General features: G+C 42.0%; 2 protein-coding genes across 6 annotated transcripts in view; one reads left to right on the forward strand and one right to left on the reverse strand.

The window, feature by feature from the left end:
• The window catches only part of PDCD11 (programmed cell death 11), a 42,607-nt gene extending 35,953 nt beyond the window's left edge, over nucleotides 1-6,654 (reverse strand). For all 3 annotated transcript variants that reach the window (XM_069541509.1, XM_069541508.1, XM_060034136.1), the window contains exons 1-5: nucleotides 6,558-6,654; nucleotides 5,114-5,232; nucleotides 3,996-4,127; nucleotides 2,756-2,923; nucleotides 1,095-1,256 (exon numbers count right to left, since the gene is read on the reverse strand). In XM_069541509.1, the coding sequence (XP_069397610.1) occupies nucleotides 1,095-1,256; nucleotides 2,756-2,923; nucleotides 3,996-4,127; nucleotides 5,114-5,212 (561 nt within the window). In that variant the 5' untranslated portion in view covers nucleotides 5,213-5,232; nucleotides 6,558-6,654. The remainder of the gene's footprint in view (nucleotides 1-1,094; nucleotides 1,257-2,755; nucleotides 2,924-3,995; nucleotides 4,128-5,113; nucleotides 5,233-6,557) is intronic.
• A 101-nt stretch (nucleotides 6,655-6,755) lies between these two features.
• ATP5MK (ATP synthase membrane subunit k) lies at nucleotides 6,756-12,072 on the forward strand. 3 transcript variants are annotated; one of them, XM_060034143.1, is made up of 4 exons: nucleotides 6,756-6,908; nucleotides 10,333-10,428; nucleotides 10,513-10,605; nucleotides 11,970-12,072. In XM_060034143.1, exons 2-3 carry the CDS (start codon nucleotides 10,342-10,344, stop codon nucleotides 10,600-10,602), a joined length of 177 nt encoding a protein of 58 aa, XP_059890126.1. In that variant the 5' UTR covers nucleotides 6,756-6,908; nucleotides 10,333-10,341; the 3' UTR covers nucleotides 10,603-10,605; nucleotides 11,970-12,072. The 3 variants fall into 3 exon arrangements, with proteins under 3 accessions (XP_059890126.1, XP_059890127.1, XP_059890128.1); XM_060034144.1 differs by lacking the exon at nucleotides 6,756-6,908 and adding an exon at nucleotides 7,068-7,125; XM_060034145.1 differs by lacking the exon at nucleotides 6,756-6,908 and adding an exon at nucleotides 7,257-7,591.
• Nucleotide 12,073: the final 1 nt, after the last annotated feature.

Raw genomic sequence — 12,073 nt, forward strand, 5'->3', positions numbered from 1 at the left:
GTTGAATAATGGAATGAGAGAGGGGATTCTCCCCTGGAGGATTTTCAAAAGATAGGAAAGACTTTCATGTTATGCAAAGAGATAAACCAGATGGCCTTGCAGTGCCAGCACTCTCAGCACCATGACTAATGAGAATCCAGAACTACCCTTCTAGCTGTCATCAAGTCTTTTCTAAGCACCTCCAAGATGTCCCCCCCCAAATCCTGCCAACCTCCTTTACCTTTCACGGGAAGCACTGTGGCATTCAAATCTGGCTCTGACACTTACTAGCTATTTGGTGTTTGGCCACTTAAGTCACTTAAACCTTTTTCAGTCTGTTTTCGCAAATGTACAAGAGGGACACCTATCAGCCTCACAGGGTTGCTATGAAAATTTCTTCAGAGAAAGTGTCTAAAACAGCACCTGTCAAACAGTGGCCTCTCAATACCTGTCAATTTCCTACAGCTTGGCTTACTGTTATTCCCCACTCTACCCAACGTTCAGGGCCTGGTCCAAACTCCACCACTTCTAACCAAACGTTCCAAGATCATACTGATCTCCTTCCTCTTAAGTGAGTATAGTTTATATGAGTGTGTTTTGTACCTACTTGACTTGGAGGCACTGAGTGGGGATACATTTCTCCTGAACCTCCACAGGACTGGGAGACTCAGTAGTGGATCATCCATTAGTACGGCTGACAGTCTAATTGCCCTGTCTACCCTGTCTCTCGCTCTCAGAGAGCAGCCCTCAAGCTCTCCCCACAAACGCCAGTGGCCTCTGAAAAAGACTTAATCTGTGAAGAAGTCTCGGTAACGAAGGCACTTCAAGGAACTCCTTCTTACCCTTGCTAAGATTCCTTGGAAGCATTTTTTTCCCCCTACCAGCAAATCTTGGGCTTGCTTTCCCTTTATCCCCTCCAGGGTAATGTGATTAGGTTCAAGTCTTCAATTTCCATTAAGTACCCAAAGTACCCTGGCGACCTTCCCCCCAGGAAAAGACTCACGCCCATGTGTAACAGTTAAGCTGAAAGTGAAAGGTAGTCTAGACACACCCCAGGAGGCAGGACAGGGAGAAGGCATATTGCCTGCTCCAATGCCCTGGCGCCAGAGACGTACCATGCCGGGTTTCAGGGCCTCAGCACTCAGCACTTTGTTGACATTTCTGGGGTTCAGAGACAGCTTGACATTCTTTTTGCCCCTCTTTGTGATGTCCAGACTGCTCACCACACATCTCACCAGCATCCCAGGTGAGAAGAGCTCAGGCAAGCTGACCAGGTCCTGCAGAATACAAATGAGAAAAACCTGATACGTACCCTTCCCCTGCACTGAGAGTTCATTGCCTGGTCCTGGCTCAGCGGTGTCTCATCCTCAGATCCCAAAGAGCCCAAGAGGCAGATGAAGGGAGTAACTGCTCACCCACAAAGGAAGCGGCCTGTGGCCATATCACAGTCTTGGATTACAGCTTAAGGTCTCCAAACATCTCCACGCAATGGGCAGATGTAAAATGACGTGTTAAAAGAATCGTCTACAATTACTGTCTCTACTTCCTCATCTTCTCCTCACTCTTCAGCTCACTGCAATCTGAGTTCCACCCCCATCACTCCATACTTGATCTCCCAACAAAACCTCCAATGACTTCCATGTCGCTAAACCCAACAGTCCACTTTACAGCCCTTCTCTCACATGACCTTTACAAAGCATTTAACTCTGGTGCTGCTTCCTTAAGCATTTCCTCCCGGCTTCCAACCCTTCGTTCACCATTTTTCTTCTCTGTGTCTCTGGTCCCACCTTCTTCTGACAGCAACTCTCCTTTTATTCAGCAACTAAAATATAGTATTTGCCCCAGGCTCGGTCTTTCAGTCTCTTCTCCCTCTGTGTGCTCCCTCTAAGCAACTTCTTCCCTCTCCATAGCTTCAATTACCACCTATACAAAGAAGTCTAACACATTCATGTTTCTAACCCAAACGTCCCTGAGCTCCAGCATCACCTATCTACTGGTTGTCTCAACTGTACCTCAAACTCAACGTAACAGAAAATCAAATCATGATCATCTCTCCTAATCCAGGTCCCTTTCAGGGTTTCCTGTCTCAGGATGGCATGGCCAACTGTCAAGCCGTGCTCAACAGAAACCTAGGACTCACCTCTGACACGTCTCTCGGCCTTGCCACCCATATGGAATTCGTCACTAAGCGCTGACTTTACCTCCTCAGCCCTCAGTAAATCCATCCATCTCAAGACCCTAGACTACAACAACAGCCTCCTAACTGGTCTCTAGGCAGCTACGCATGCCTCTTCAATTCAGTCTCTGTGCTGTCTACATGGCACCCACACCAGTGAGGACATTTCAAGGGCTTCCCACTGATTCTAGAAAAACAATCCTAAACATGGTCTGGCCTCCACCCAGCCCTCCAGCCCCATCCCACTCCACTCTCCCCGGCTCTCTCTGCTCTAGCCACACTAGCCTTCTGCTGCACATCGGGCTCCTTCTGCCTGAACTCCCTTCCTTCCTTCTCTAGCATACCCTCATCCTTCCTACCTCAGCTCAGGCATCCCTTCCTCAGGCAAGTCTTCCAGGTTCCCTGGGCTAAGTCAAAATCCCCTTATTTAAAAAAAAAAAAAAAGAAGAAGAAGAAGAAGAAAAGAAAAAAAAATTTCCCTATTATAAACTCTCTTGGTACCTTGTACCCTTCCTTCTTAACACTTAGCAAAGTTGTCATTTTACATCTGTTGGTGTACTACTTATTTCCAGTTACAGATTTCATGCGGGTTTCCCATACCTGCAGGGGTTCTTCTTGTGCCACCTGCTCATTCAGCTTTTCAGTGTAGGCATCACAGATTTCAGTCACTTGCACACACCCCTGGAGGCCGTTGGGGAGACTAATCACCAGTTCCAGTTCATTTACCTCTTTCACGCAACCCAAGATCCGCATCCCCTCACACAGGGACTAGAAGAGAAAGAGTGAAATGTATACAACAGGGAAGAGAACAATGATTGGGGAGGTTGGGGGGGTTCTGGCTTCTAGTCCCAACTCTGACATATAAAAGCTACGAGACACATATGTGTACATGTCAGTACACTCATCACACATCTGAGCACCACGAAAGATCGAAATTATACAACAGTGTTTCCAGCAGGGTGCTGGAGGGCACGCTCGCCTTTTCCTTTATTCCAAGCAGCCCAAACTCAAAGGCCTAGCAGGCAACACAATGCAGGACAGAATGTCAGTGGAGACAGAAGTCAGTCTGGAGGGTGCATGCCAGGTCTAAAGGGCGCAACCACTATTCAGCTCTGTGTCCCTACAAACATGAGGGAGTGCGAGCTTGTACTGTCAGCACTTTCAAATTTTTACAAAAAAGCCGGAAATCACATTTTTATGGAAAATTTTTTAGTTTTCTAATGTTGGCATGAAGTTAAACAATTATTTTTTTTAAGTAGCACACAGGACAAAGAAAATAATTCTGCAAGCTGAATCTATATGTTTCCCTTCACTATCATTTGACTTTTTTTTTCTTTTTTTACAACTAATGTGTATCAGAATTATCTAAAAATTTAAGGAACATAATAAGACTGCTTCACTTCTCTGAGATAATTTCCACATCTATGAAATGAAAGGGAAGAATTAGAGTGATTGCTAAAGTTATTGCCAGTTCTAACCTATGACTCTACTAAAACACAAGTTCCATGAGGGCATCGGCGGGATGAGGGACTCAGCAGCTAAAAAGAAAAACTAAAAAAACAACACATGATCACAGGCATTGGTTAATAATTGAAGGAAATAATGCTCAATTCTGAACAAAACTGGAAGAAGTTCTAAAGACATAAGCTACACACACATATTTATATGAAAAGAATGAAGGAAAAAAGGAAAGAGGAAAGGAAGAAGAACATATACAGACTTAAGCAACTCAGAGAGTTTGTTTAAAACAAAACCAGTTATAAAACAGAAACTAACACACCATTGTAAAGCAATTATACTCCAAAAAAGATGTTAAAAATAAAAAAAAACTTTGACAAACCTCCACACTAAGGATTTCAAACTTCTCTCTTACAAACTTGTTGCTTTCTCTCTTTTCAACTTTCAACTTTTTTGTTTTTGCTGGCTCTTTCTGGATCTTTTTCCTTTTGGTGGATTCCTCTTCAGTAGAAATCTAAAGGGGGCAAAAGACCCAAAAGAATAAAAACCAGTAATCCTGGCCTTTCCCTCCAACTTCAGGTCATCTGTCACCTTGCTTTGTCTTCCCTTCTACTCCACCCCACTCCCAATTGTTCCTTTAATTCCTGCCTCAACGCCAATCTCCTGTTCTAACAGCAATTCTCCCTTTGACCAAAATCTGAGCTCTGTTCTCAAAGCCCCTTCTCTCCTGTGTTCTTCCTCCCTTGACTGGGATGAGCACTGGGGTTCCCCGCTGGGAGAAGCAATTTGGAACAGTGAAAGAAAATAAAAGGTGGAGTCATGAAGACCCAAGTTAAATTTCTATCCCCATCATTACAAGCTGTGTGATTTCGGCTAAATTATATAACCTCTCTGAGCCTCAGTTCCTCACCATGGAATGATGATCTCTACTACACAGTACAGTTGGAAAGATTACATAAAATAGACATGAGACCATACAATCAAGTGTTAGTTACCATCCCTCTAGCATTTGGAGCGCAACCTACTCTAGGTGAAGATTTCAAATTCTACTGCAAATTATGATCACTTTACACAGCAAGGACCTCATTCAAAAATGCAGTGATCAAACTGTTTTCTCTCCATCCTTAATCAACATGGTAAGTTTCTAAGAATAAGAAACAGGGAATTCTCTGGTGGTCCAGTGGTTAGGACTCCATGCTTTCACTGCCAAGGGCGCGGGTTGGATCCCTGGTCAGGGAATTAAGATCCCACAAGCTGGGTGACGTGGCCAAAGAAAGAAAGAAAGAAACAACGGCACTGCAAACTCAAATATTAAATGCCATGCTTCAAAGGATATAGTCTTGTGGTGGCATGGACTCTCTAACAAGTTTAATTTATAAAAGTTGACTTCAACAAGAATCCAATCTGGAAAACCACACATTCTCAAACAAGGCTCATTCTCCAAAAGGACACTAGAGAGAAAGTGTTCAGTGAGTCTTATCAAAAAAGCACACCACTTACATCAAATAAGTTGTCTTGTTCAAATGACTGCTGGAAAGCTTTCTCTTTCTCTGATTTGTGGGTTTTTCTTGTACCCCCTCGGGGGAAGCTTTCTTCCATGGTTGCCGTGTTTGGGTGTCCTAAAAACAATGCAAAGAATTGGTGAGTTGTATCCTTAGTGTCAAGGTTGTGATCAACGGGCAAGAGATAGAGCCTTCTAGCACCAATGTGCTGGACAGCATTCAGGACTAAGAAATGGATGGTTTGATGCCAGGCAACATATAATCCATAATTCGTCTTTCCAAAGGTCTTTGTTTCAAAACCACAAGTCTACACATTTTTCTCCAGCAAAAGAAGTTAGTTTCAATGTATTAAATATCATTAAGCAGCTTCAGTTAAGTCACAGATACACAGATGAATACATAACCCCCTACCTTCAAAGAATACGCACATTTTTAAGAAGATAAAACAATTATGCAAAGGATCTAAAATACAAATCAGATTATAAACTATCAACAAGGAGGTAGGAAATAATGAGGCTTCAGCAAAGGAGGAAAGCTTCCTAAAAAAGATGCTTTTGAGCTGAATGTTAAAAGATTAATAAAATTTTGACAGGTGGAAAGGGAAAAACAGAAAGAATACGAGAAAAGGCATGGAAATAGGAAAAAAACAATTATTTTGATAAGCGCCAGCAATATGTCTGTCAAGCTGCTCAAAAGCTTGCTCTTGCCTTTCTTTGAAGAATTGTTCAACTAGATTACAAGGTGAATAAACCATAATAATTGGAGTTAAATTTTAAAAGACACGTTGGGTTTTTTGTGTCAGATCTTTCATCAGGTGTGAATAGATTAACATTCACTTTGGCAAGTCAGAGCCTTAAGAAGAGGGAAAGACAGAACAGTAACAAAAATATATATATACTTCAGGCTATAGATTGGACAGGGAGATAGGACTGAAGGAAGGTACACCGGGTACAAGGATTCAACTGCAGTACAACAGAGAAATCATGAGAACCAGAACTACTGAATAGGTATAAGTGAGAATAGAAAATAGGAGGGGTTGGTTCTGAGAGACACTTGGGAACAGGAATCTAAAAAGGCTTGAGACTGTGAAAGAGGTGAAGACCTAGAGGGAGCCTAGGAGTTGGAATCAGGAATGGATGTGTTTGGTAGAAATAGAACAAGCAATGCCGTCCAGTTTGCTAGGCATTTGACCCTTAATCTCATTTCAGACAAGGTGAAACTGAAGCTTCAAAGAGTAAACTGATCCCGCGACAAAGAAGGGTCTTGAGCTACTTCCTGGGGACATATTCTAACGTTACAGGGACCACTCCAGCAGAGCCAGCTTCGGAACCCAACCACTCACCCGGCACTGCGGGTGCATGGCAGGGATCCAGAGGACCTAGTCCTGGGACAGACCTGGAAGCCACGAAGTTTCCACCCTTGTCGCCTTTTCCCCCACTCACCAGCCCCGGGACGCCAGCACTTCTACTTCGGAGGCCGAGCCACTGTAATCACACACGCGGAGTCTAGAACACCAGCAACCCAACTCGGCTCTTCCGGAAGCGTGGGCGGGCTCAAAGCCTACTTCCGTTAGTATGCGGTACCGAGTCCTATAGGGCGGGGTGGGGTGGGGGAGAGAGATTTAGAGACAGGAAGCGGAAGGGCGGGACTTAGAGCCGTAGGCAGTCGGCACAGAGGGCCGAATCCGTAAGGCCCGTTGAACGTTTGCGGGGGAGGCGGCTTCTTCCGGTGGGGCAGAGGAGCAGCTTCGTCAGCTGAAGGACACCTGCAGCGGGGTCTGTGCGGTTTGGAAGGTGGGTGTGGAGGGGAACCCGGGCTCGGACCTCGCGGTTCCGCTTTGTGGGGCTGGCCTAGAATCCGACCGTTTCCTGGTCCGGGCACATCGCGAGGTCTTCGCTTTGGGTGGGGGACGTGGGGGGCGGGGAGAGTGATGGTGAATGGAAAAGAAATTAGAGAAAACGAGGGCCGGGCGTGAGGGTTCGGACGGTGGCTGGGAAGCTTTGGTGCGAGGTAAAGGCCCCCTTCCCCCAGTTTATAAAGGCCCTTAGAATGCATTTTCCAGTGGAGAGAAATGAGGCCCGCAGCGAAGGGAGTGTCCCAAGGTCACCCAGTGACGTAATATTGGATGAGAACTCGGGCTTCTGACCCTCTCTGGTCATGTTAACCTCTTTCCCACTGTATGCCCAAAGCAGTTTGTTTGCACTGAGCTGTGCTTAGGAAGCTGTCCAGCCAGGCCTCCTTTAGCTGCGCTGCAGCCTTTGTCAAGCGCGAGTGAGTGTAGCCCGCCTTCTGCGCTTCGCCGAGCCCGCGATAAGCGGGTTAGAATTCAATCTGTTCGATCAGTGGGGAAGGCCTTTCCTAGGAGGTAGGCAGAACAGAGAGCTGTAAACTCCTTTAAGTGCAAGAGGCTGCTTCTGGTACGTGAGCGGCTCTCCCTCGTCTTTGCCTCCTTTACCGCTTCATCTCACCAATCCAGGTAGGTGTCCGGTCCGACACAACAGCGGTACCGAGAAAAAAAGTAGCGAGGGTAGTTTCTGAAGTGCCCATTTTACAGGTGAAGAGAGGCGTGGAAAGATTAATTATATTTAATAGCAGTTCGCCGCTTAATTAGAAACAAGCGAAGACCCCGTCGCTTAGACTTTGCCATAGGCTACAGTTTAGCAATTAGTACAGTTTAGTCTAGGTATTTTTCATTAATGTCTTTCTAAACTGAAGTATGACTCAGAAGGAAAGCAAGTTTCAGTTCAGTTATTCCACAAAGTACCATCTAACACAAGGATTCCTGATGTTTGCCCAAAAGTAACCTGCAGTTTGCTGAGGAAGCAGACCCAAGTGCTTGCAGGCTTTGCTCCAGTTTATCTGTTTCCCCTCCATCTCAGCGTTTTTTAAGAGTCTTTCTTTACAACCTAGACTAAATTGCAGTTCCTGTACTGTGCCTTTCCCTGCAGTCAGAATTAGTCCTCTGTGTAATATTGGAAACATCAGCCTTCCTTCCATATTGTGTGGAGAGAAGTTTAAAGCACCTTAATATTGTTTCAGTTGGACACCATTTCACCTTCTGAAAATGTTTGTTAAACACAAGGTAGTGGGAATTATCAGTTAATAATTGGACAAAGTTAAGGCCTTGTTTTCTGTAGGGTTTCTCCGAGAAACCTACTTGATACTGTGAGAATCCAAAAATCTGTTCTGAAGATGAATGGGAAAGCATGTGTTTAATAAGTTTACTAAAATAAAACAATTAATATGAAAGCTATATCATAAAGATTTCTTTTAATGGAGATTTTCCTACTTGGCCTGAACTGGCCAAGGCCCCTAAGGTGGCCCAGGGAAGTTTGGAATCCTTCATTGCTACAAGAACTTTCTTGAAACAGTTTTCAAAATTAAGGTCATTTGTCCAAAATTTCATTGCCAATTCTACGCACGTGAATGCCTCTGAAGGCCTTTGAATGGTAAACTGGAGAGTGCCAGTTTCCATAGCAACAACTTCCTCGCAGGTCTCTCCCGCTTCCATTTCATCAAGAGCCAACTGAGTCACTGCCACTGCCTACCAATCTCGACCGGACCTCGACCGGCTCGTTTATATTGCCAATCGACTCGGCGTGGCGTCGGTCGTGGTAGATAGGCGGTCATACAGACGAATTTTCGAGTGTTGTTCTGGTGACCTTTGAATGTGCCTTTACTATTTTTTATTATAAAAGAAATACACGCCTTTGTGAAATACATAGGTTCTATAGCTGTAACCCCGTTTTAAAGTTTGCTATATATTCTTTCAGGGTTTTTTCCGAATGTAATTACTAATAAGCATCTCATTTTGTTTCTGTTACTGCAGTGTTTTTCAAACTTTTAACATACATCAGAATCACTTAGAGGGCATATTAAAACAGATTGTTGGGACTCAGGTCCTTCTGATTAAATAGGCCTGAGAATTTGCATTTCTAACAAGTTGCCATGAATAGTGACAGTGTGGGGACCAGACTTTGAGAACCATTGATGTGCTCTATAATGTCCAGAAATAGGATTTTTTAAATATTTAACATGACATTGGGACGTGTTTCCATGTCAGTACATAAAGATCTGCGTGCATGGGGACATCATTCCATGTCTATATATAAAGATCTCCATGCATTCTGTTTCCTTCAGTGAAAACCATCACTTATTAGTCTTCTGTAGACGGACTTCTAGTTCTTATTTATTCTCATAAACTGTATTTCATTTACCATCCTTGAACCATACTATACGTTTCTACTTTGTAATATTTCTATAAGGATAAATTTCTGGCAAACAAATGAACCAGCTAGGTAAAAGGGTATGCTAAGTTTTTAATTTGATAGCTGTTGCAGAAGAATTGCATATTAGGAAGGTTGTACCAGTTTACACTCCCTCCAGGCAACAGAGAGAATCCTTATTTTCCCACATTCCCACTACTACTGCTAATTATCATAAATTTATCTTTGTAGTCTGATGGCTAAATATTGGTCTCATTTTACATCTTTGATCATTAGGTGATGTATGTTTTACCGTTTTGCGTTTGGCCACCTTTATATTTTCCCTTCCCTAAGATGATTAAAATATTTGCCCATGTTTTCTTCAGGATATCTTGGCTTCACTTTTACATTTAAATCTTTTGATCTGTTTTGGTGTAAGGAGTAAGGATTTCAGCTCCCCCCACACACACACCAATAGTTAGTATGTATCAACTCCATTTAGTAAATGATCCCTTCTCCCCCTTCCCATGGAGGTCCTAAATTTATAAGAAAAACTGTAAAAAGAGGGGTTGCAAGGTGAGCTGTTTAGTTGGTGGTTACCCCTCTGAGGAACTTTGAAAAGTATCACAAGCTCCAGCTTTCAGCTAGTCTTAAAACTGATTAATTCTAGGTACAGTGTACTGTGGTATAGATAGAGCCAGGAATGAAAACATCAACCAATATTGAGTCAGAGGATGGACTTAAAGACTACTGTGTTCTCTTCCTGTGCTGAGTGATTTGATATATATTCTGGAGTGTTGTGTGATAACAACCAAGATAAAGTCCTCCTTCCAAACATTTCTCTTATCAGCAAGGTTTTTTCCACCGTTTTGCTGCTGCTTTGTTGGGTGAGGCATACATAAAATTTACAACATTTATATGCAATGAATTTTTTTGGATTTTTTAATTAAAAATTTTTTTTCTTTTAAATTGCATCCAAACCAATTTGTTGCTTTCTTTCTTTTTTTAAAAGATTGAAATCATGGCAGGTCCAGAAACTGATGCCCAGTACCAATTCACTGGTATCAAAAAATATTTCAACTCTTACACTCTCACAGGGAGAATGAATGTAAGTATTAATGATACCTTTAAGCAGTTGTTTTAGAATAAGATGTGACAACAACTCTTGTTTACTTTTTCCTTTCTTTTTCAGTGTGTACTGGCCACATATGGAGGTATTGCTTTGATAGTTCTATACTTTAAGTTAAGGTCTAAAAAAACTCCAGCTGTGAAAGCAACATAAATGGTAAGAAATTAACATTTAAAACTTTATATAACTTTGCCATTTTGATCTTAGGGGTCCCCCCCCACTATACAAGTATATTGTTCAAAATTTATTACAATCAAGAAAAAAGAAAAATATTGTCCATGTCCCCATTACCCTGACAATTTTCGTTAACATTTCAGTTTAGCTCTTTTTTAATATATTTGTTTGGTTTCCAGTGGCTATGATCCATATCTGTAATTTTATCTTATAACATGCATGTTCTCTATAATTTGAATGCATGAGTGCTCATGGGTATATGATTTATTTCACAGAGGAAATGTCTCCTACTAGAATTTTTTCTTAATATAAATAACATTACAATGAATGCCTTTGAGCATGAAGTGTTTGTATCTGTGATTGTTTTCTTAAGGTGAAGCGCTTTCCCAGAGGGTTGTGGGGTGCCTAGCTTTCTTCCCCAGGCAGTGTTGAATAACATCAGTTTCTGATTTTTGTTAATTTGAGGAGTAAAAATAATTTCTTTTTGATAAAGTTGTATGTTTTTTCCATTTGTTTACCACTTGTATTTTTCTTAACATTCTCTGTGTTCTTCTCATTTAACATTTCGGACTTTATCTTTGTGAAGACCTTCTCTCTCTTGTATAAGCTCTCTTAATAGTTATTAACCAGCCTTTTAAATCAGTTGCAAATATATCTTGGTTTTTGCTAGTTTCAATTTTTATGTAAGCCATTCTGTCTTTTCCTTAAATCCCCCTAGACTTCATTTTCTTCTTATAGTGCCACCCAACCCCCATTTGCCCTTGCTTGAGTAAATATTTTTTGTGTTGGTGGTAGATGAGGTGCAGAAAACCCAAAACCCAGATCTTTATCTAATGTAGCCCTCCATGACAGAAAATTTTTTCCTCTCCTCTTAAAAACTTTTCCAGTCACAAAACTATTGACCTTAAGGGACTGACTGCATATCCCAGAATGCAGTGGTCCATGGCTTGTTCCTGACAAACAGGTAGTTTTTTGCCCAATTTTTCATGTTAGGTTCCTCCTAACTTTGTTTTTACAATGGGGATAATACCACCCTCCTTGTTTTCTACTGTTTAAAATACTACTTTATGAAAAAAGATGTTACTCTATGTACTAGGCTTTTCTAATGATATACATTTAGCATCATACTGAATTATTGGCAGCTCTTTTGTTAAAGGGGGAGTGTTAAATTGTATTAAGCTGAGAGACACCTAAATTTTGGGGGGTTACTGACTCCTTTGAGAATCTAATGAATTTGCATTCAATTTCAGGGGGGTTCACGGATAGTCTTGTACTAGTAATTACTGAATGTCTTAAAAGTAGAGTTGAACACATTGGTGTCTAAACAATTTTTGTTTTGTTTATAGGATTCTCAACTGTACGTCATCTGTTAAGTTCCCATGCCTGAAGAAGCTAATGTCAGCTCATCATGTGATACCCAATTTGTACAATAAATTATGAACCTGGAAAA

Source organism: Delphinus delphis, chromosome 16 (genome assembly GCF_949987515.2).
Source record: "Delphinus delphis chromosome 16, mDelDel1.2, whole genome shotgun sequence".
Taxonomy (NCBI): domain Eukaryota; kingdom Metazoa; phylum Chordata; class Mammalia; order Artiodactyla; family Delphinidae; genus Delphinus; species Delphinus delphis.